The following is a 24,883-nucleotide window of genomic DNA, read 5'->3' as shown; positions in this document are numbered from 1 at the left end:
TTAAATCTCATCCGCCGTCCCCGCAAGAGGCCTTTTGGTAGGTCGTCATTGTAAATAGGAATTTGTTCTTAACTGACTTGCCCAGTTAAATAAAGGTGAAATAGATAAATACACATTAAAACTTGGTCTGAGTCTTCGCCAGCTTTGTGGGCGGGGTTATCGTACTGAACGGTAAGGGGCGGGGTCCTACTGCCACATCATGGCAGACTCCTAGTCGTCACAGTTCACATGTTGTGTAGTCTGAAAGGATCTCACAAGGTGTAACCGATTTAACTACCGATTTCTGTTTTAAAACGCCGTTTTGATTTTATTAAAGTATAATATTTGTTTTTTCAAAACGTTATTTATCCGTAAAGTGATGGCAAAAGGAGAAGGCGCCGACCAATATTCCAACAATAGTTTATTAACGAATAAACCGATCAACCCAGAAGTGGTCAAATTAGCTGGGAAGGTACGTTGATTATTAATGTATAGTTTTATAAACAACAATATTAGCAGCACATGTGTATGCATGAATGTACATCCTGAACTAAACTGGAGAGGAAGACGGCTTTGACTGAACGGCGATTCCAAAGAGATGGAACGGTTTGTCAACATTCTCATGTCTGTAACTTTTTATACGTCCAGCCTAAACAATTAGCCTAGTTGCCTAGCCAGCTACCTCTTGATGATAAACTATAGTCAGTTTTATTTCCACCGGCTTTGATGACAGCAGCCATCACGTTTCAATTACATTTCCCAAGGCGAGCACCAAACCCCCGGTCTGTCTTCCCTTTATTCATTGAAAATTATTTGCTACAGCTATTTATGTTAAGGATACTTTCTGCTTTGAAAAACCTAGAATAGCGTAGGTTATATAAGTGATTAGAAATAGCTATGCGGTTTAGGCAATAAAAATGAATTGGAATGGGGCTTTTGGGAGTTTGAAATATAGGAGTAGTCTACGCCGTGCCAGAGGAGCGTAATGCTCCATGTAGCTAACAATAGCAGCGAGGCTACGTGTCATTTCACCGGGACTGGAGCTGTGATTTTTTCTGAAGTTTGAATGAGCGCTTCCATGCATGCTTGATTTTGGTGTATACTAGGGGTGTGAATCGTTAAAAAATATATATAAAGTTGGGATCCTTAACGTTAAGTAAAATGCCTAACCGATAGTTGTGTAATAGTGCAAGTTATCAACTACAGTCAAACTGCAAGCAGATTTAAACTCCTCTTTCCAGCTCGGAATGAATTGTCTTATCCTCCTATACTGCCTTTTTTAGCAGCTGGTTCAAGGTTTGGTGGTGTTGGACCAATGGGGTGTTTTCCTGGTGCCTTGACCAGCTTTCCTGGTGCCTTGACCTGCTTGCCTGGTGCCTTGACCTGCTTGCCTGGTGCCTTGACCTGCTTGCCTGGTGCCTTGACCTGCTTGCCTGGTGCCTGGACCTGCTTGCCTGGTGCCTGGACCTGCTTGCCTGGTGCCTTGACCTGCTTGCCTGGTGCCTTGACCTGCTTGCCTGGTGCCTTGACCTGCTTGCCTGGTGCCTTGACCTGCTTGCCTGGTGCCTTGACCTGCTTGCCTGGTGCCTTGACCTGCTTGCCTGGTGCCTTGACCTGCTTGCCTGGTGCCTGGACCTGCTTGCCTGGTGCCTGGACCTGCTTGCCTGGTGCCTTGACCTGCTTGCCTGGTGCCTGGACCTGCTTGCCTGGTGCCTGGACCTGCTTGCCTGGTGCCTGGACCTGCTTGCCTGGTGCCTGGACCTGCTTGCCTGGTGCCTTGACCTGCTTGCCTGGTGCCTTGACCTGCTTGCCTGGTGCCTTGACCTGCTTGCCTGGTGCCTTGACCTGCTTGCCTGGTGCCTTGACCTGCTTGCCTGGTGCCTTGACCTGCTTGCCTGGTGCCTGGACCTGCTTGCCTGGTGCCTGGACCTGCTTGCCTGGTGCCTGGACCTGCTTGCCTGGTGCCTGGACCTGCTTGCCTGGTGCCTTGACCTGCTTGCCTGGTGCCTTGACCTGCTTGCCTGGTGCCTTGACCTGCTTGCCTGGTGCCTTGACCTGCTTGCCTGGTGCCTTGACCTGCTTGCCTGGTGCCTTGACCTGCTTGCCTGGTGCCTTGACCTGCTTGCCTGGTGCCTGGACCTGCTTGCCTGGTGCCTGGACCTGCTTGCCTGGTGCCTGGACCTGCTTGCCTGGTGCCTTGACCTGCTTGCCTGGTGCCTTGACCTGCTTGCCTGGTGCCTTGACCTGCTTGCCTGGTGCCTTGACCTGCTTGCCTGGTGCCTTGACTTGCTTGCCTGGACCAGCTTTCCTGGTGCCTGGACCAGCTTTCCTGGTGCCTGGACCAGCTTTCGATGCTTGTTGACCATTTTATTACACTTCCATCTGCCAGAGATCACACCGACAAGAGTAGGCTACACACATCTGAAAACGAAGGTAAAACTGCAGGACACGGGATGCTTAACACCCCGACTTATTTGTCTTGTCCCGGGCCAATTGTTAAGGTCTAGCCCTGGGTTATTGCACACTCTTCTCTAGAGGTGGATTGCACAGAAAGGTTTAGATGTTGCAGTGCCCATGTCCTGCAGTTTCTCATTCATTTAACTCCTTTACAAGTGTAGGGCCCGGCCCACATGTCAGACAGGTTTGATATGGGTAATGTGTAGGGCCCACATGTCAGACAGGTTTGATATGGGTAATGTGTAGGGCCCACATGTCAGACAGACAGGTTTGATATGGGTAATGTGTAACGTCCACATGCCAGACAGACAGGTTTGATATGGGTAATGTGTTGGGCCCACATGTCAGACAGACAGGTTTGATATGGGTAATGTGTAACGTCCACATGCCAGACAGACAGGTTTGATATGGGTAATGTGTAGGCCCACATTCCAGATAGACAGGTTTGTTAACCCAGACCCTGCGTGTCCCCAGGCGCTCTCATTTGTTGACTTCTGTAACTGTAAAAGTCTTGGTTTCATGCATGTTAACATCAGAAGCCTCCTCCCTAAGTTTGTTTTACTCAGTGCTTTAGCACACTCCGCCAACCCTGATGTCCTTGCCATGTCTGAATCCTGGCTCAGGAAGGCCACAAAATTCTGATATTTCCATCCCCAACTATAACATTTTCCGTCAAGATAGAACTGCCAAAGGGCGAGGAGTTGCGATCTACTGCAGAGATAGCTTGTAAAGTTCTGTTATACTTTCCAGATCTATGCCCAAACAGTTCGAGCTTCTAATTTTAAAAATTAATCTCTCCTGAAATAAGTCTCTCACTGTTGCCGCCTGTTATAGACGCCCCCCCCCCCCCTCAGCTCCCAGCTGTGCCCTGGACACCATTTGTGAATTGATTGCACCCCCATCTATCTTCAGAGTTCGTTCTTTTAGGTGACCTAAACTGGGATATGCTTAACACCCCGGCAGTCTTACAATCTAAGCTAGATGCCCTCAAACTCACACAAATTATCAAGGAACCCACCAGGTACAACCCTAAATCCGTAAATATGGGCACCCTCATAGATATTATCCTGACCAACTTTCCCTCCAAATACACCTCTGCTGTTTTCAATCAGGATCACTGCCTCATTGCCTGCATCCGCTATGGGTCCGCGGTCAAACGCCACCCCTCATCACTGTCAAACGCTCCTTAAAACACTTCTGCGAGCAGGCCTTTCTAATCGACCTGGCCCGGGTATCCTGGAAGGATATTGACCTCATCCCGTCAGTCGAGGATGCCTGGTCTTTCTTTAAAAGTAATTTCCTTACCATCTTAAATAAGCATGCCCCTTTCTAAAAATGTATAACTAAGAACCGATATAGCCCTTGGTTCACTCCAGACCTGACTGCCCTCGACCAGCACAAAAACATCCTGTGGCGGACTGCACTAGCATTGAATATGCAACTTTTCAGGGAAGTCAGGAACCAATACACGCAGTCAGTCAGGAAAGCAAAGGCTAGCTTTTTCAAACAGAAATTTGCATCCTGTAGCTCTAACTCCCAAAAGTTTTGATATGGGTAATGTATGTGGGGTAGTAGTCCCAATAAGTCTATGTTGGGAAATGCATCTCATGGGTTGGCACGGTTTTGGTTTCCAAAGATTCAACCTTGTACAATACCATTGGTGTTTGACCATGAATTAAAAACTAGTGTTAGGCCAGATATTGTCAGTGAGTCAGTCCACAACACTGTGAAAGATGCCTTCATGTCCCTGTGGTAAGCCTACATCAGGCTTAAGAGAGGGTCCTTTTATTTCAGTCAGAACAAGTTGTCACTGAAAGAATGTTGGTGCGTCAACAGCCTTAGTTATCTGACGTTTATGGTCACACGGTGACTCGTGTGTCTCACCAGATCCAAAGTACAAACAATAATAGACACAGATTCTCAAGGAGTTTTTTTATTGTGAACTTGTTTTATGACCTGTGAACTTGCCTGGAAAATCTAGATGTGTTGGCAACTCCACTTAGCCTAGCAGAGGATAAGGATTGATTTGGGACCCGGGCACAAATAAACTTTTATTTGCCCTGTAGTTCTTAGTACCCAATGTTCCCCCTATGTGTGAGTGAGGTGACGTCTCAGATCCCACCAATCAGGATCCTCGCAAACCCGGGTGGTGGCCACAGAGAGACCTTTTCATTGGCTTAGGAGGAGGGTGTGGGTGCCTGTGCTCCTGACTGCCTATTGGTTGACAAACGTTGAGGGCTCCCTTTCAAGTTGGCCAGCCATCCTGGCAAAGTTCCCTGTGAGAGAAGTGCAGAAAGGCCCTCGTTCTCGCCAGGGGATTGTGACAACCCTGTGAGGAGACACACTAACCAGTCTGGACGTTTATTTTTTTGACCAGGCTCCATAGTGATGTAGAGATATACGGTGCCATTCTGGAGGCAGTCTGTCAGGTCACTCATGCCAGGGAAATGATATGAAAGTAGTGCACTATATATGCGAAGTAGGATACCGTTTGGGATGCGGACAGGGTGACTGGTATCGAGGAGGGAAAGGTTCCAGTCTACAACCTGTGGGGACAGAGACAGAATAATTGGGTTACACTGTTCTCACGCTGTCGTGGGACCGTCTCATGACAAAATGCCTCTTTGTCCCAGATTCCCAGCACTGGTCCTCCTGTTACTGTGGGTGTCTTCTGTAGCCCCTGTTCCTGCGCCTGGGCCTCACGTTACTGTGGGTGTGTTCTGTAGCTGGATGGTTGATCTGGAAACCAGAACTCTTGAGTAAAACAGATGAGGGAGGACGGGAGAGAGACTGTTTTGGATTTGGCTGCTAAGCAGAATGTCTCCTATCACCATTATAAAGAGAGCCTGCTAAATGCGAAGCCAAAGAGACCGTAGATCCAATCATACTTAGGCTAGCTCTGCAAATAAGTTGATGTGATTATTATTTGACCCTTCTGGTCATTTATGAACGTTTGAACATCTTGAAGAACGATCTGGCCATGTACTCTTATTATCCCCCGGCACAGCCAGAAGAGGACTGGCCATCCCTCAAAGCCTGGTTCCTCTCTACGTTTCTTCCTAGGTTCCTGCATTTTCTAGGGAGTTTTTCCTAGCCAGTGTGTTTCTACATAGGTTAATGTACCTTGCACTAATTGTTTCAAGTTATTGACACACTGTCCAGTTAGTTGGATCACTTTGTAGTAGGGCTGGGAATTGCCAGGGAACTTACAATACAATATTTTCATGATACTTAGCAATATATTGCAATTCTATATTTATTACTATTCTATATGAATTGCGAATTGGTCTCGTGTGTTGCAGAGGGACAAGAGAACCATAATAAAAAAAACACTTCTAATCAGTCATGGAAATAAGTGCTAAAATCATGTTGGCTTACCATTTCATAAAGAGAAATACAGTGGCTTGCAGTAGTATTCACCCCCCCTGGCATTTTTCCTATTTTGTTGCCTTACAACCTGGAGTTAAAATTGATATTTTTTTGTGGGGGGGCATTTGTATCATTTAATTTACACAACATGTCTACCACTTTGATGCAACATCTTTTTTGTGAAACAAGCAAGAAAAAAGACCCAAAAAAATGCATGCATAACCATTCACCCCCACCCAAAGTCAATACTTTGTAGAGCCACCTTTTGCAGCAATTACAGCTGCAAGTCTCTTGGGGTATGTCTCTATAAGCTTGGCACATCTAGCCACTGGGATTTGTGCCCATTCTTCAAGGCAAAACTGCTCCAGCTCCTTCAAGTTGGATGGGTTCCGCTGGTGTACAGCAATCTTTAAGTCATCCCACAGATTCTCAATTGGATTGAGGTCTGGGCTTTGACCAGGACATTCCAAGACATTTAAATGTTTCCCCTTAATCCACTCGAGTGTTGCTTTAGCATTATGCTTAGGGTCATTGTCCTGCTGGAAGGTGAACCTCCGTCCCAGTCTCAAATCTCTGGAAGACTGAAACAGGTTTCCCTCAAGAATTTCCCTGTATTTAGCGCCATCCATCATTCCTCCAATTCTGACCAGTTTCCCAGTCCCTGCTTTTGAAAAACATCCCCACAGCATGATGCTGCCACCACCATGCTTCACTGTGGGGATTGTGTTCTCAGGGTGATGATGTGTTGGGTTTGCACCAGACAGCGTTTTTCTTGATGGCCAAAAAGCTCAATTTTAGTCTCATCTGACCAGAGTAACTTCTTCCATATGTTTGGGGAGTCTCCCACAGGCCTTTTGGTGAACACCAAAAATGTTTACCTTTTTTTATCTTTAACCAATGGCTTTTTTCTGGCCACACTTCCGTAAAGCCCAGCTCTGTGGAGTGTACGGCTTAGTGGTCCTATGGACAGATACTCCAATCTCCACTGTGGAGCTTAGCAGCTCCTTCAGGGTTATCTTTGGTCTCTTTGTTGCCTCTCTGATTAATGCCCTCCTTGCCTGGTCTGTGAGTTTTGGTGGGTGGCCCTCTCTTGACAGGTTTGTTGTGGTGCCATATTCTTTAAATTTTTTTGGTAATGGATTTAATGGTGCTCCGTGGGATGTTCAAAGTTTCAGATATTTTTTTATAACTCAACTGTGATCTGTACTTCTCCACTACTTTGTCCCTGACATGTTTGGAGAGCTCCTTGGTCTTCATGGTGCCGCTTGCTTCATAACAGATGTGTGTGTGTGTATATATATGAGATCATGTGACATTTAGATTGCACACAGGTGGACTTTATTTAACTAATTATGTGACTTCTGAAGGTAATTGTTTGCACCAGATCTTATTTAGGGGCTTCATAGCAAAGGGGGTGAATACATATGCACGCACCACTTTTATTCTTAAATTTTTTGGGGAAACAAGTTTTTTTTTTTCATTTCACTTCACCATTTTATGTCCATTACATGAAATCCCCCAAAAATTCAATAAATTCAATTAAATGACAGGTTGTAATGCAACAAAATAGGAAAACACCAAGGGGAATGAATACTTTGCAAGGCACTGTATAGGAAATGTTATACCGTATGTTTTGGAATAATTATTTTATTATATCGTAAAAAAATATTGCGGTAACAATATTGTATCCCTACTTTGTCTAGAATTCCCTCTCTGATAGAGCTGTTTAGTTATTTGTTGGTTTGTGACTCTGTTGAAGGTCAGACTGCAACAAAGTTCAGTTGGTGTCTGATGTGAAACAGTGATTTTACCAGACACATTATTGCATCAATCCATTCCGTGCAAGCCTGGGTGCCAGTAGCAAACCCCGTTGATGCAACAGACTGGCATTCAGGGCCTAAGCTATTGCATGAAACTTTTTAATAAGGAATTCATTAATGTAACATTCATGCATTGCGCATTCCTCTACCTTAATGTGGATCCTAATAAACTAAACTGTTAAACATATCAACTTGTTGTTAATGAATGAACCCCTTTTTTCCCCCCCTGTCTTTCCCAGCGTGAGCAGTACGACAGGTTGTCCATATGCAACAAGCTGTGCTACGCGGTGGGAGGAGCGCCCTATCAGATCACAGGATGTGCGCTGGGCTTCTTCCTCCAGATATACCTACTGGATGTGGCACAGGTGAGTCTTCAGTCAGTAGCACCCTTTTCTCTATTCAGTGCACTAGCCATAGGGCCCTGGTCAGAAGTAGTGCACTAGATAGGGAATAGGGTTCCATAGGGCCCTGGTCAGAAGTAGTGCACTAGATAGGGAATAGGGTTCCATAGGGCCCTGGTCAGAAGTAGTGCACTGTATAGGAAATGGGGTGTCATTTGGGATGCCGACATCAGTCAGTGGCCCCATCACCATTTCACTGACCTACCCCCTCCTAGTGTTCACAGATCTGACAGGACTTGTCAGAGCAAGTGCCAGCAGAATAGTGATGGGTCCTGCTATCTCAAATGGTGTTCAGGTTCTCGACTCCCAACTGAGTGTAAATTCCTCAGAGATCATAAAGACTAATGTAGCATACCGTGGTCTTTTCAGATGGTCAGGAATATAGAAGCGTCTTGGTCCGATGCCCTCAGGCTAAAACAAAACAAAATAACTATTTATATTGGCCTATATGTTCCTAGCATTTCTTTATTTAGAAACGGTGCTGTATCACCTAGATTACCTGCAGTATGTAGGCTGGTTCCTCTGGCCCGGGGTGTAGTGCACTATTAGAGAATAGGGTGCCGTTTGGGACTCAGATGAAGTTATTAACTCAGTGGTGGGTTGTGACCTGACTGTATCAAAGAGCTTACTGAGGCTTAGCCAGAGGGAGGGGAGTAGACTGACTCGTCTGGCCCGGGGGAGAACAGTCGGCCAGACTGACTCGTCTGGCCCGGGGGAGAACAGTCGGCCAGACTGACTCGTCTGGCCCGGGGGAGAACAGTCGGCCAGACTGACTCGTCTGGCCCGGGGGAGAACAGTCGGCCAGACTGACTCCACTCTGCGCTCTCGCGTTAGTAGAATGTTGATCTGGTTGTTGAGGGCAAGATGGCGTCCAACTCCCCCCTCCCCCCAACCGCTGAGATCACTGATGAAGAGTCAATTCGGCAACACAGCATAGCCATCGTTCTTCGCACTATAGTCACGACTTTCTCTGCTCTGGCTTTTGTCAACGTCCAGCGTCCACTAGTGTTTTAAAACTGCAAAATGTAACTTTTTTGGGGAGACCTGACTAAATTCACGTAGAAATGTGAGTTATAGATCAGTAATTCATGTTGAAAACAAGTCTCTAAGAAGTCATCGATCTGTTCTGTCCACTATTTCTATGCTTCCTGTTCTCAAGTTGTTTTTTTGAGTCTTACTTTTGTAAAAAGTTTTGTACACCAGTTTAAACAAAATTTTTGGTTATGGAAAATTATATTTCACAGCGGTTTAGATGGTACAGTGAGTCTCAACTTGCTTGTGACGTAAACTTTTCGAATTTTAGCAACCAGGAAATGGTGAAGCGGTTTCTGCATAGTGCACGTTTTAAGTGTAACCTCCTTGAACAGGTGGTAGGATTCCTTAGGCTCTCTAGACATAGTCCTTTGTAATCTTGTGGTTTCCTGTTATTCTGTAGCATGAGGGAACACTTTCAGGTGCCCACAGGACTGACTCAATAGGTTGAACATGACCGCTTTATGCTTCAAATGAGCCGCCTCTGTCAGGTCAGTTGGACCTGTTTCCATCAAGTCTCCCAGCCTGGTCCTTTTTAGTTCTAACCATTCATCCATTCATATCTCTAACCTTGCTCTCTCTCTCCTCTCCTCAAGTTGGACCCATTCTATGCGTCGATAATCCTGTTCGTGGGGAGGGCCTGGGATGCTGTGACGGACCCGATCATAGGCTTTATGGTCTCGCGCTCTCCCTGGACACGCTTCGGACGAATGCTGCCATGGTACGGCCCATTTTACTGGTTCTGATATCAAATCAGTCACATTTTAGCCTTAGAGCTTCATGTGTTTTCTCTTTTCCTGTTTTGTTGTGAAATTCATCCCTCTGAATGGTAGTCATGAAGGAAAGAACTGAGGAAAGCGGCCGTAACTCCTATCTGTGGGCTCTAGGTTCTTCCCCACTAATTCAGCCATTTTGTTTAGAATTCCCTGGTTGTGGCATCTGTTGCTGTAACTAAAGGCAACCTCTATTGGCAGATGGATATCAGGCTACCTGACGGTTTCAAATATCCACATTGCCTTACATAATTGTGTTATTTTCATTTTTGGAGTGTTACTATTCACAGGTTCTATGCAGCAACAACAACAAATGTAAGTGCAAGGGAGTGTCAGGAATACTTGGTGACAGCCAAAAGGGTCATAGTCTGCGTTTACCAACAATGGTTTAGCAATAGCTCTCGCTGGAATGTCTGTGTGTTGGCCATTTCCCCCATTGGTCCCCAGTCATTTTGAAATCCCACTGGTGTGCCAAGTGTGCTTCAAGCTTACGTGTCCCAAATGGCACTCTATTCCAACATACTACATTAAAACAGAGCCCTATAGGCCCTGGTCAAAAGTAGTGCACTATATAGGGTTAGGCCATAGGGAATGTGTGCTAATTGGATAGGGTTAGGCCATAGTGAATGTGTGCTAATTGTATGGGGTTAGGCAATAGGGAATGTGTGCTAATTGGATAGGGTTAGGCCATAGGGAATGTGTGCTAATTGGATAGGGTTAGGCCATAGGGAATGTGTGCTAATTGGATAGGGTTAGGCCATAGTGAATGTGTGCTAATTGGATAGGGTTAGGCCATAGTGAATGTGTGCTAATTGGATAGGGTTAGGCCATAGGGAATGTGTGCTAATTGGATAGGGTTAGGCCATAGGGAATGTGTGCTAATTGGATAGGGTTAGGCCATAGTGAATGTGTGCTAATTGGATAGGGTTAGGCCATAGTGAATGTGTGCTAATTGGATAGGGTTAGGCCATAGGGAATGTGTGCTAATTGGATAGGGTTAGGCCATAGGGAATGTGTGCTAATTGGATAGGGTTAGGCCATAGGGAATGTGTGCTAATTGGATAGGGTTAGGCCATAGGGAATGTGTGTTAATTGGATAGGGTTAGGCCATAGTGAATGTGTGCTAATTGGATAGGGTTAGGCCATAGGGAATGTGTGCTAATTGGATAGGGTTAGGCCATAGGGAATGTGTGCTAATTGGATAGGGTTAGGCCATAGGGAATGTGTGCTAATTGGATAGGGTTAGGCCATAGGGAATGTGTGCTAATTGGATAGGGTTAGGCCATAGGGAATGTGTGCTAATTGGATAGGGTTAGGCCATAGGGAATGTGTGCTAATTGGATAGGGTTAGGCCATAGGGAATGTGTGCTAATTGGATAGGGTTAGACCATAGTGAATGTGTGCTAATTGGATGGGGTTAGACCATAGTGAATGTGTGCTAATTGGATGGGGTTAGGCCATAGTGAATGTGTGCTAATTGGATAGGGTTAGACCATAGGGAATGTGTGCTAATTGGATAGTTAGGCCATAGTGAATGTGTGCTAATTGGATACGGTTAGGCCATAGGGAATGTGTGCTAAATGGATGGGGTTAGGCCATTTCTTAGCATGCATTCACTATGACCTGTGTTGTAACTGTCTGATGGTGTGTTTTGGGGCAAGTGTACCTCCTGGTACGATTTGAGTACATTTTCATTCAAATTTCAGCTGAGGCTCTGAAAGGGTTACTGCAGTTGTTTACCGCTCAGAGTACTTACACACACATACACACACACACACGGCTATAAAGATGTTACTTTCTGTAAAAAGATATCTTTAAACATTCTCTGAAACATAAGCTACATTTCCTACAGGGCAAAAATGAAGACAAAAAAACAAAACCTCTTCAAACAGTCAGGCTTTTATTTAAGTCTTTGTTAATAAAGAGAAGAGGTTCCCACCGAGTTCCTGGTCTTGGTGAATCTACACAGCCTTCATACATGTCTCACTATGCTTTTTCTTTAAACCTTTTTAAAAGGGCCGAGTTTTACGTCTCTTTTGGGATATACGGTGCATTCGGAAAGTATTCAGACCTTGACTTTCTCCACATTTTTGTTACGTTACAGCCTCACTCTAAAATAAAACATCCTCATCAATCTACACACACTACCCCATAATGACAAATCCAAAACATGTTTTTAGAAATGTTTGCTAAAGTATTCAGACCCTTTACTCAGTACTTTGTTGAAGCACATTTTGACAGCGACTACAGCTTTGAGTCTTCTTGGGTGTGACGCTACAAGCTTGGCACACCTGTATTTGGGGAGTTTCTCCCATTTTCTTCTCTGCAGATCTTCTCAAGCTTTGTCAAGTTGGATAGGGAGGGTTGCTACACAGCTATTTTCAGGTCTCTCCAGTGATGTTCCATCGGGTTCAAGTCCGGGCTCTGGCTGGGCCACTCAAGGACTTGTCCTGAAGCCACTCCTGCATTGTCTTGGCTGTGTGCTTAGAGTCGTTGTCCTGTTGGAAGGTGAACCTTCACCTGAGTCTGTGGTCCTGAGGGCTCTGGAGCAGGTTTTCATCAAGGATCTCTTTACTTTGCTCCGTTCATCTTTCCCTCAATCCTGACTAGTCTCCCTTTCCCTGCCGCTGAAAAACATCCCCAGAGCATGATGCTGCCACCACCATGCTTCACCGTAGGGATGGTGCCAGGTTTCCTCCAGATGTGACGCTTGGCTTTCAGGCCAAAGAGTTTAATCCTGCTTTCATCAGACCAGATAATCTTGTTTCTCATGGTCTGAGAGTCCTTTAGGTGCCTTTTGGCAAACTCCAAGTGGGCTGTCATGTGCCTTTTTTACTGAGTAGTGGTAACTCATCCAGAAGGTTGTCCTGCTGGAAGGTTCTCCCATCTCCACAGAGGAACTCTGGAGCTCTGTCAGTGACCACAGGGTTCTTGGTCACCTCCCTGAACAAGGCCCATCTCCCCTGATTGCTCAGTTTGGCCGGGCAGCCAGCTCTAGGAAGAGTCCTGGTGGTTCCAAACTTCTTCCATTTAAGAATTATGGGGACCTTCAATGCTGCAGAAATGTTTTGGTACCCTTCCCCAGATCTGTACTTAGACATAATCCTGTCTCTGAGCTCTACGGACAATTCCTTAGGCCGCATTGCTTGGTTTTTGCTCTGACATGCACTGTCAACTGTGGGACCTTATATAGACAGATGTGTGGCTTTCCAAATCATGTCCAATCAATTGAATGTACCATAGGTGGAGTCCAATCAAGTTGTAGAAACATCTCAAGGATGATCAATGGAAACAGGATGCACCTGAGCTACATTTCGACTGTCATAGCAAAGGGTCTTGTTTACATTTGTTTTAATATTACCTTTTAATTTAAACAGGCAAGTCAGTTAAGAACAAATTCTTGTTTACAATGACGGCCTACCGGGGAACAGTGGGTTAACTGCCTTGTTTAGGGGCAGAACGACAGATTTGTTTGACCTTGTCAGCTCGGGGATTCGATACAGCAACATTTCGGGTTACTGGCCCAACGCTCTAACCACTAAGCTACCTGTCACCCCAGGTAGCCGAGTGGGTTTTTTATTTATTTTTGCAAAAAAATCTAAACTCTTTCGCTTTGTCAATATGGGGTATGGTGTGTAGATTAATGTTTTATTTAAGCCATTTTAGAATAAGGCTGTAACGTAACAAAGTGGAACAAGTCAAGGGGTCTGAATACTTTGCGAAGGCACTGGGCTGCAGCTCGAGTTGGTTGTTACACTGTCCATCTATCATGAGTGAGTCATTAATTAATTAATCATATTTAGTAGATTTTAGTTTAAAAAAATTGGTGTATCTATTTCTGCCTTATGTTTGCATCATGGGAAATGTCCCTGCTTTACCCCTCTGGAACTCTGTGTGTAGTTTTGTCCATCTGCTCTTTGACCCCTCTCTACGGAATTAGGACTGACAGTGCTTTTTCCCCCGAGGGGGGGGGGGGGGTCTCTGTGCAGCTGAGCCTTCAAACCATTTTTATTCAAGGTCACTGACCCTGGTGGAATAGCCCCCCCCCCCCCCCCCCCCCCCCAGGCGACCATGCAAGGCTTCCTTTTGTCCTCCTCCCAGCATCACAGCTCTCCCTGTCCTTGCCCCAACTTTCCAGCATCAGTGTCATTACAAATGGCATTATTATCCAGTTCTATCTGATGACCAGGCCCACTGTCACAGATAGACTTTTTCAATCGTGGGCTTCAGGAATGTAGACCATGACATGACTACTTCACATTTCTGTGACTTTCCATTCTAAAAAATAAATAGGAGATTTGAACCAAAATCTGAGTCATTCACTTGTATGAAGTTCTTAGATTGTGTCCTTACTGGGTCATCTATATTCCTGCACTAGTCCACACTGATGACTCCACCCTCCCTCGTACACTCAGGCCTACACCGAGAGGTCCTCATTCCCTAACGGGCAGGCAGGTCTGATTCCAGTCAAAGGCCCTCTGTGACCGAGGTACAGTGTCAGTTTGTCAGTGCCTCTGGTAGGTCATGTAGGATTCTGGAACCCTTCAGAGGATGTTCCAGAACACCAGGTGTCTCTCCGTACCACCTAGGCTGAGTCCCAACTCGAACCCCATGTTCTATATAGTGCATATTGACCAGAGGGATGGATTGGGTGCCATTTGGGAGACGGTCCAAGTAGGGAACCTGAAGATCCTTGAGAGCTGGATGGATGGATAGGGAGGGGTTTGAGGTGGCTGGGTGACTGAATGCTTTCCCAATGCTGACTAGTCCACTTGCATCAGTGCAGGAGGTGGGGGCGGTGGGCAGATGGACACGAGTACTACATCCTCCTATAGTATAAATGCAGTAAAGTACACACATTTTGAGCAAAATAGTGTTTTTTAGACACAACTGCACACTTGCAAAGGGTTAGGCAACCCTGATCCTGGAAGTTCTGTACGAGACGTTTTGAACCCACCGAGGAACCCGAGTCATGTAGACGGAAGATGCCGTGGAATTCAGTGACTCTGGTCGGGGCAGGATGCAGCTTGATAATCTGTTTCCTTCATTTCTCTGGCGTTCTTATTCTAACGTATTCTGAGGGGAAAGGAGGTAGAACGGAGGAAGATTCAAGTTCAGTCCGAAGGGTTAGGCCCTAGCTAGGTGTTGAGAGGATCGGTCTCATACTTTGACTGAGAGGAGGGGGGGGTAATGTTTTGAGGGTAGATGAGTGACTAATGTAGTCAATCGAGGGTTTGGTTCAGAACAGACGTCAATCTTGAGGAGCCGTGCTTCAGTGGGGCTGAGAGGAAGAGGGAAAGAGGAAGAGGGAAAGAGGAGGAGGAGGAGGAGGAGGAGGAGGAGGGGGGGAGTAGAGCGCTCTACGCTTCAGTGTTTGTGAGGGGGGGGAGGGTAGGGGAGCTCTGATTGGCTGAAACTGGTGGTGTGTTGTGGGCTGGACCAATAAGAGGCGTCTGTGTAGCATTTTTAAAGCGTAGCTGAGGAATCTGAAGGTGTTACTGCAGTTCAAGAGACATGGAAAAGAGCTGAAGGCTTGAGCACAGTCAGAGTTCCAGTCTAAGCTGCGACTGAACGACTAGGCCCAGCGACGCTTCCCAGAGCGCGTCTAGTATTTACTCTAGGAGTAGCCCGTACATTTTAGTTCAGATTTAATACACGATTTCCTAATAGCTTTTAATACCAAGGCCTCGACTGCTGTGTCAAAGAGCACGACATCTATTTTACTGTTTTTTTTTTTTGCATCTCAGGTTTCACAACTCGGTTACTTCAACATCTTGACGGTCAACATTACCAGGAATTCCAGTCTGGTTTTCTGAGGTCACCTATTTTAAGCTTTTATAAGCCATATTTCCACTTATCCTGCCAGCTATGTTTAATAGAAAGGATTTTGCAATTTAATCGATCCAATAATCTTTATTATATATATGTGTGTGTGTGTGTACACTAATAGTTACTGAGAATAGGTATGAAGAATTTCTTGTAGATCAGACATTGGATGTCTTCACCCACATGGCAGTTGTATGTAAACATCAACATCCTCTGCTTCATTCAAAATGAGTTGCACCTTTTCCCTTTTATTATGATTAGCATGTCGCTACAAGTGTTTGATGCCACGGTCTTCTTATTGTCTCTGCCTTTTAGTCCTATATATCACAGTGTCAAGGGCATATGAACTAACAGATTATAGAGCAAACGACACAATTATCACAACACAACACGGTTGTAATATGGCTTTTTTTATTTTCCTGGCTTGGCTTCCCCCGGTGATATTACCCACGCACCACTGCTGCTTTGATGTGGTGCAGAGATTGGCTGAACCAGGCTCCCGGCATTATGCACATTACTGGTGGGTTGGGTCACATTACTGGTGGGTTGGGTCACATTACTGGTGGGTTGGGTCACATTACTGGTGGGTTGGGTCACACCACTCCCTGAATGTAACCAAGCATCTGCTCTGCTATCATAATTACAGGTCATAAAAGTCCATATGTTTTCATATCATCACTATCTCTGCTTCGTTCACAAATGAGTTTAACTCCTTCCCGTTTTTTTTATTTATTACGATTTAGCATGTCGCTACAAAGTGTTTTACTAAGCAAACTCCTAGTAGTTACTAGACTTTAAATAAGTATAACTCTGACCCCCCCCCCCCCCCCCCCCGTCACGGGGGGGCTATTTTAGCAGAGGGAGGAAGTAATTTGACTCCTGGGTGTCGGTCCTATGCTTCTGGTTTATAGGCTCAGTTCTACTGTGAGATGGGTAGGCTATGCTTCTGGTTTATAGGCTCAGTTCTACTGTGAGATGGGTAGGATATGGTAGTCAGGTTTATAGGCTCAGTTCTACTGTGAGATGGGTAGGCTATGGTAGTCAGGTTTATAGGCTCAGTTCTACTGTGAGATGGGTAGGCTATGGTAGTCAGGTTTATAGGCTCAGTTCTACTGTGAGATGGGTAGGCTATGGTAGTCAGGTTTATAGGCTCAGTTCTACTGTGAGATGGGTAGGTTATGGTAGTCAGGTTTATAGGCTCAGTTCTACTGTGAGATGGGTAGGCTATGGTAGTCAGGTTTATAGGCTCAGTTCTACTGTGAAATGGGTAGGCTATGGTAGTCAGGTTTATAGGCTCAGTTCTACTGTGAGATGGGTAGGTTATGGTAGTCAGGTTTATAGGCTCAGTTCTACTGTGAGATGGGTAGGCTATGGTAGTCAGGTTTATAGGCTCAGTTCTACTGTGAAATGGGTAGGCTATGGTAGTCAGGTTTGCAGTTGGCACAGCATCCAGCCTTTTTTTTTTTTTTTTTTTTAAATGTCCACCTCCTAGATTGGTGTCGCTCTAATTTGGAAGACACATGGGGTATGGCTGGGCACTCAGGCCGATTTTTGGACATTTAAAAAAAGAATTTTTATCTGCTTTTGAGAGTCTCCTGCCATGTCACAGGTAAACCAGAGTTTGGAGCTAAAGTTATCATAAAAGAACACAGTTGTATAAAAGTGAAGTCTGTTCAGAACTGGCAGATGGTCTCATGACCCAACTGACTCTTAATTTTTTTTGTTTTATGATCTAAATTTCACAATCTTCAGAAAATCCAATTTCATACACTGGAAATTAATAAATTAACTTTTGTCTTTAATTTGGATAATAAAGATGCAGTGTTATTTTAGTCCGTTGACTAAACACTTTATAGGCAGATATTAAACAGGACTTTGGCTGCAGCGAACGCTGGTCCAAACCACAGACAGTTCGGGGACTTTTTGTTTTGGAACGTGGCAGAGCCGAGTTTTTTATTTTATTTTTTATTTTTTGACGCAGTGGCGTGTATCCGTGGATGCCAAGGAAAAAAGAAAATAACACAATAATTGATCTTTCTATGTTACATATGTCAATTTGCTAAGAGGCTGAATGTATGTCACCGGCGATAGCATCGGAGTGAACGAAACGGCGCCCCTCTGTCTCAGTATGTGTAGCGCATATATCTGATGCTGTCTGGACAAAAAGAGTGACATTGTTGCCACTCATGACATTGAATGCAAGGGAAGCCAGTGACCATTTGGCCTCCTGTGATAAAAAAAAAAAAAATGAATAGCCAATCAGTGTTGAGTTAAACTGAATGAGCTCTGCTGTGAATGGTCCTGGCCCACCAAACAAAGTGTCAAGGGAAGCCAACTTGGCTTTGGCTTCACACCAATCACATCAGAAGCCAAATGTCATTGACAACTTGAATTGTTGCATCTCACTGTGTTGTCCTCTGGTGGCTGGCTAGCTAGCTAAATTCGACCTTTCCTAAATTGGCCATGCATGGAGAAGGGGATTTGGACTTGTGGTTTTACTTAATTATCTGTACTGGCCAATGGTTATAACAGCGATTCTGATCCAACTTGTTGTGCCCCTGGCTTGAGAGGATGGAAGTTCAATATGTAGTAGTATAATGTTAACTAGCTAACGTTGTCCATGAATGGAAGTTAGGCTAGCGAGCATGCATTTTAGCCAGGTAGCCTAAGACAACTAAAAGGGTGTATGACTGTTTAGGCAGCATTTAAAGAGGATAGCATTGGCGTTTCTCAACAAGTAGGGTGAGTCAACATGTTGTTTTTACACACACACACACACACACACACACACACACACAAATCAGTACAATCGACAGCCACATCCTATTTAGTTTACGTTGATTTGACTAAAATAGTTTTTGGTTTCTTTTTAGTTGTCGTTGTATTAGACTAAGCAAAGATGATTTTGAGATGTTGGACTAGTGGAGACGGAGCGACTTGTGGTACCGCTCCATGGTTCTAAATGTAGGCGTTTAATAGTCTAAACAAAATGTGGGAAACATTAACATGCTTGGTCATATAACTGTTAGTTACAATATATTTTGTAGACTTCACAGGACAAATGTTGCTCTACGGTTTTGTAATGAAACAAAGGTGTGGTTGAATTTATTCTGCCACTGTGTCTTCTTATTGTCTCTGCCTTTTAGTCCTATATATCACAGTGTCGAGGGATATGAACAACGTAATTATCACAACACATTCTTTCCTGGGTTGGTTTCCCCTGAGATTTTTTACCCACTGTTGCTTTGATGTGGCACAGAGAGCGGGGAGAAAGGCTAAACCAGGCTCCCGGCGAGGCATTGTGTAAAGTACATTCCTGGTGGGTTGGTCACGCCACTTCCTAAATGTAAACCACCATCTGCTCCTGTGTCCCGGAGATCACACCACCCTGACACATTCCCTCTCATGTATCATTTTCACAACAATCCCCCTGCCACAAATCACATCACACGCATGAGTTGGTGGGGTGTGCTCTGTACTCTTTATGGGTGGCTGCATCTGTTGTCTAAAGTACCTTCCTCTCTCGAGTATTTTCTCCATTCCCAGGTACTGATCTGAAATACTGACTCTGTACTGGTACCCCCTGTATATAGCCTCCACATTGACTCTGTACCGGTACCCCCTGTATATAGCCTCCACATTGACTCTGTACCGGTACCCCCTGTATATAGCCTCCACATTGACTCTGTACCGTAACACCCTGTATATAGCCTCCACATTGACTCTGTACCGGTACCCCCTGTATATAGCCTCCACATTGACTCTGTACCGTAACAACCTGTATATAGCCTCCACATTGACTCTGTACTGGTACCCCCTGTATATAGCCTCCACATTGACTCTGTACTGGTACCCCCTGTATATAGCCTCCACATTGACTCTGTACCGGTACCCCCTGTATATAGCCTCCACATTGACTCTGTACCGGTACACCCTATATATAGCATCCACATTGACTCTGTACCGTAACACCCTGTATATAGCATCCACATTGACTCTGTACCGGTACCCCCTGTATATAGCCTCCACATTGACTCTGTACCGTAACACCCTGTATATAGCATCCACATTGACTCTGTACCGTAACACCCTGTATATAGCCTCCACATTGACTCTGTACCGTAACACCCTGTATATAGCCTCCACATTGACTCTGTACCGTAACACCCTGTATATAGGCTCACTGGTTATTTTACTGCTGCTTTTTAATTATTTGTTTTATTGTTTTACTTAACCAACAGTGCAGTTAAGAAAAATAAAAGTGTTAAGGGCTTGTAAGTAAGCATTTCACTAAGGTCTACTACACCTGCTGTAGTTGGCGCATGTGACAAATAAAATTAGATTTTGATTTGGTGACCACTAGGTCCCATTATGAAATGTAGCTTCCACCTGCCCAGTGCTTTTAGGAGACAACTCTACTGTGGATGTGAAAGTACATCCCAAAATAAGTTTTAATGTCACATGCGCACACTTGTAAGCCCTAACCCCCAAACAATGCAGTAAACAATGTAATACTTAAAATAACACGGTAGGAAAGAAAACACAAAGTTTTCACCTGAGCAGTTTCTTTGATTTTTTTATTAGTGCTGATTTAAGCGAAGGAGACGACAAGACGAGGAAACATGTTTGGACTTTTGATACACCCACTTAGGGCATCTCCAACAGGCTGAACCTGAAGTAGCCAAACAAATCTACTTCTGAAGGAATGTGTTATGGTTTATTTTGGGGTGTCCTAATCCGCCGTGCCACAACTGTCATGACCGGACTGTTGTCATCAACACTGGGAGAGATCAGGTTGTACATGATGGCGTATTGTGTTCCCATATGGCATTTCCTGTCTGTGCGATTTTGAGATCTAGTGGCTTCCACCATATCCTCTTTAGCCAATCAATGACCGGATATGATGCAGCCGTTTCCTGCTCGGGGAAACAACTCCATTTTCCCCTTCATGCTGATCCACATGGACAGAAATATATATATATATGAAGGATAGCAACATACCACCTCTTACTTTCCATGGCCACACCCCCTCTACATTCTCCCTCACTTTCCGTCTCATGTCCACACCCACTCAGATACTCCCCTACACAAACCCCCTCTTCTCTCGTGCTATAGACAGATCCTCACAGACACTCTTCCCCCCCCGTGCCACACAGTTATGGACTTCCTGTGGCCTGATCGACACTCCAACAAAACGAGAGGGGCGTGGTACATACACACCACGCCCCCCTCTCGTTTTGTTGGAGAGTGTCGGTCAGGCCACAGGAAGTCCATAACTGGGACAGGAAGTTACACACAGACATTCCTCCGTTCTCCCTGAGTGACGCATTTACGCAGGGATGACATCACCATGGTCTAGAGTGCCAAGGGAAAGTGTGGCACGTGGGGGGAGTGTCTGTGAGGATCTGTCTATAGCACGAGAGAAGAGGGGGTTTGTGTAGGGGAGTATCTGAGTGGGTGTGGACATGAGACGGAAAGTGAGGGAGAATGTAGAGGGGGTGTGTCCATGGAAAGTAAGAGGAGGTATGTTGCTATCCGTCATCTGTCTGACACTTCTCACACAGCCCTTTCATAACACATGACGGTTACAGTGATGTCATTCCTCTTACTGCCAGTGGTGAAGAACAGATTTGAGTGACAGCTGATCGTTTTCCAAGGACCTGTAGGACTGCCTTCCTCGTTTTTAAAAATGTATTTTAATTTAAACTTTTTATTTTAACGAGGCAAGTCAGTTAAGAACAAATTCTTATTTTACAATGACGGTCTAGGAACAGTGGGTTAACTGCCTTGTTCAGGGGGAGAACGACAGATTTTTACCTTGTCAGCTCAAGGATTCGATCCAGCAACCTTCACAATCTAACCACTAGGCTACCTGCCGCCCCCTTGTGTACTAGTGGGGAACAACAGACAGAATTAGGTGCAGTTCAGTAGTCTGACATGGCTTCCTCTCCTTGTCTGTCCTTGTCTCCTATATCAGTGGAGGTGAAGTGTCTCTAGACTATTGAAATGGACCCGTTCTTAAAGCTAGGCCTATATCAGTTCTAATGAAGGAGACGGGACGAGGTGACGTACTTCTAGACTATTGAAATGGACCCGTCCTTAAAGCTAGGCCTATATCAGATCAGTGCTAGTGAAGGAGACGCGGTGGCGTACTTCTAGACTGTTGAAATGGACCCGTTCTCATCAAGGTGCTTTTTGCTTCCAGAAAAATGAGGCGTCCAACACTTAGTTTCAGACATTTTGAATGCAGATTTTTTTTTTTGTTGCTCTGTAATCCTCGCTTGGCTTTAGCGAGTCCTTCGAGAGACCTAAGTGTGAAATGTCATGCTGAGTAATGGTTCATTTACTAACCCAGAATGCTGTTAACGCACTGTGAGGGCTACAGCTAATTCATCATTAGGAAATGACTGTCCTCTTCACACACTGGCTACTGCTCTGTGACGATGTGAGACGCAGACTGACTGACCTTTGACTCTCTCCATCCCTGTAGGATCCTGTTCTCCACTCCTTTAGCTGTGGTCAGCTACTTCCTCATCTGGTATGTTCCTGAGATTGAGAATGGGAAGGTAATCTGGTACCTGGTCTTCTACTGCCTCTTCCAGACCCTCCAAACTGTGAGTACTGTAGTCTACAACGCCATACTGGTAGAGTAGCGGTTGGAAGTTCACACACACATCCACCAGAAGACCTAAAAGAGCTGCTCCAGATGTATAGAACACAAACCCAGTACAATCAGTAAAAAAAAAAACTAATTAGGATACATTTTAATGTCTCATAACATTCTCTCGCTCTCTGTCTCTGTCTCTGTCTCTGTCTCTGTCTCTCGCTCTCTAGTGTTTCCATGTGCCCTACTCAGCTCTCACCATGTTCATCAGTGAAGACCAGAAGGAGAGGGACTCTGCCACTGCTTACAGTAAGTCCCCTTTATGCATGGACACATAACTCACTACTTAGTATACATGACCAAATAGATTACTTCATTCTAGGTAGTAGTGATGGGCACCGATATGGAAAATCTGTATCCCATTATTTATCAATTGCATTTATTTAAAAAAAGAATGATATCATCATGTTCATAAATAATACTACAGCGGTGTTGATAACTGTTGATTGGTTGTCCCGCTGGGTGTGAATTCTCTGGGACAGGAAGCCTCTAACCAGCCTAACCAGTGTCAATACGATGACAAACCCCATCTGCAGGCTATTCTGTATGTTGAGTCCGAGAGTTGTCCCTACAGGAACGTGTGTGTGTGTGTTAACAGCTAGGATGAACTGTTACGATATGCCTTGCTCATATCGACATCAAACAGTATCACATTGAATTATCGATGGTGGTAAGTTAGTCTATGCATTTTGGATATTAGGACACAAACAACTTAATCAATAATACACAGTATAAACATGAATACTATTTTATCTAAAGCTACTTAGCCATCCATGCAAAGATTTTACGTATGGGTGGTCCCGGGAATCCAACCCACCATCTTGGCGTTTTACAAGCACCGACTTTTACAAGCACCGACTGAGCTACAGAGGACCACCCAGAGGATCGTTGGTTGGTTTTTCTTTGGACAAAATGGAAAGATGATCATTGGTTGGTTTGTGTCATCTGTATGCTTCTGACCTCTCGTCCAATCAGGAATGACGGTGGAGGTTCTGGGTACTGTGATTGGCACAGCCGTCCAGGGTCAGATTGTGGGCATGGCCAACCCCCCCTGTATCCTGGCCCCCGGCGACAATGTAACAACAGAGGGGCTGAACTCCTCCTTCCTGCTGCTGGGACAGGAAGTTAACACCACGGTCATCTCTCCCGGCATCACCCTGGACCAGACGGTACGCCCATAGACCGTATCCTAACCTCTCGTCTAAATATTTGTATCTTCATGAAGATGACTGAGCTCACAAATACAGATCATTTTAGACTTTACGATAAAGCTAGTGTATGTTGTGCTGTGTTAGTTATACCAGACGTACTGTAGTAGGTTACTATAGTCCCCTAACCTGTCTCTCTCCTGTTTTTAGTTACTATAGTCCACTAACCTGTCTCTCTCTCCTGTTTTTAGTTACTATAGTCCACTAACCTGTCTCTCTCCTGTGTTTTTAGTTACTATAGTCCACTAACCTGTCTCTCTCCTCTGTCACAGAAAACAGCTTACATGATAGCCTCTGGTGCCATCTGTTCCATCTACGTGCTCTGTGCTGTGGTGCTGTTCTTCGGAGTCAAGGAGAAGAAAGGTAAAGGCAGGATGACCATCTCCTCAAATCAACACATCCCTATTGCTATTTCAGTGGTCTTATGGGTTCACTTTGGGTCATTCATTTCAATGTACCTATTGGATAATGATGTGTGTGTGTGGGTGGGGGGGGGGTGGGGGGGATTCCCCAACGGCCTGCCAGTCTTCTAAACAAGCCCACTCCCTCGTGGATTTTTATTGAGATCTACAGTTGTGTTGTGATGCTGACGCAGTATGCTGTTTCTGTCTCATATGACTATGGGCTGTGACCCTGGTGGCTTGATGCTCTAACAGATGACCTAATGAGGGTTTACTAGGAAACGTACTGGTCAAATGGGGCGGCAGGTGGCCTGGCGGTTAGAGTGTAGGGGCGGCAGGTGGCCTGGCGGTTAGAGTGTAGGGGCGGCAGGTGGCCTGGCGGTTAGAGTGTAGGGGCGGCAGGTGGCCTGGCGGTTAGAGTGTAGGGGCGGCAGGTGGCCTGGCGGTTAGAGTGTAGGGGCGGCAGGTGGCCTGGCGGTTAGAGTGTAGGGGCGGCAGGTGGCCTGGCGGTTAGAGTGTAGGGGCGGCAGGTGGCCTGGCGGTTAGAGTGTAGGGGCGGCAGGTGGCCTGGCGGTTAGAGTGTAGGGGCGGCAGGTGGCCTGGCGGTTAGAGTGTAGGGGCGGCAGGTGGCCTGGCGGTTAGAGTGTAGGGGCGGCAGGTGGCCTGGCGGTTAGAGTGTAGGGGCGGCAGGTGGCCTGGCGGTTAGAGTGTAGAGCTAGTAACTGAAAGGTTGCTGGATCGAATTCCTGAGCTGACAAGGTAAAAATCTGTCGTTCTGCCCCTGGACAAGGCAGTTAACCCACTGTTCCCCTGGACAAGGCAGTTAACCCACTGTTCCCCTGAACAAGGCAGTTAAGCCACTGTTCCCCTGAACAAGGCAGTTAACCCACTGTTCCCCTGAACAAGGCAGTTAACCCACTGTTCCCCTGGACAAGGCAGTTAACCCACTGTTC

At 45.5% G+C, this 24,883-nt stretch overlaps 1 protein-coding gene across 1 annotated transcript in view; it reads left to right on the top strand.

Moving 5' to 3' along the window:
- The first annotated feature begins 211 nt into the window (after positions 1–211).
- Positions 212–24,883, top strand: part of LOC120027349 (sodium-dependent lysophosphatidylcholine symporter 1-B-like) — a 37,017-nt gene continuing 12,345 nt past the window's right edge. The window contains exons 1-7 of the mRNA XM_038972265.1: positions 212–451; positions 7,865–7,990; positions 9,655–9,779; positions 22,148–22,271; positions 22,492–22,570; positions 23,297–23,490; positions 23,802–23,892. Coding sequence (XP_038828193.1) covers positions 359–451; positions 7,865–7,990; positions 9,655–9,779; positions 22,148–22,271; positions 22,492–22,570; positions 23,297–23,490; positions 23,802–23,892 — 832 coding nt within the window. The 5' untranslated portion in view covers positions 212–358. The remainder of the gene's footprint in view (positions 452–7,864; positions 7,991–9,654; positions 9,780–22,147; positions 22,272–22,491; positions 22,571–23,296; positions 23,491–23,801; positions 23,893–24,883) is intronic.

This window comes from Salvelinus namaycush, chromosome 32, assembly GCF_016432855.1.
Source record: "Salvelinus namaycush isolate Seneca chromosome 32, SaNama_1.0, whole genome shotgun sequence".
Classification (NCBI taxonomy): Eukaryota; Metazoa; Chordata; class Actinopteri; order Salmoniformes; family Salmonidae; genus Salvelinus; species Salvelinus namaycush.
The sequence above is the reverse complement of the archived record's forward strand: the minus strand, read 5'-3'. Positions and strand labels throughout refer to the sequence as shown.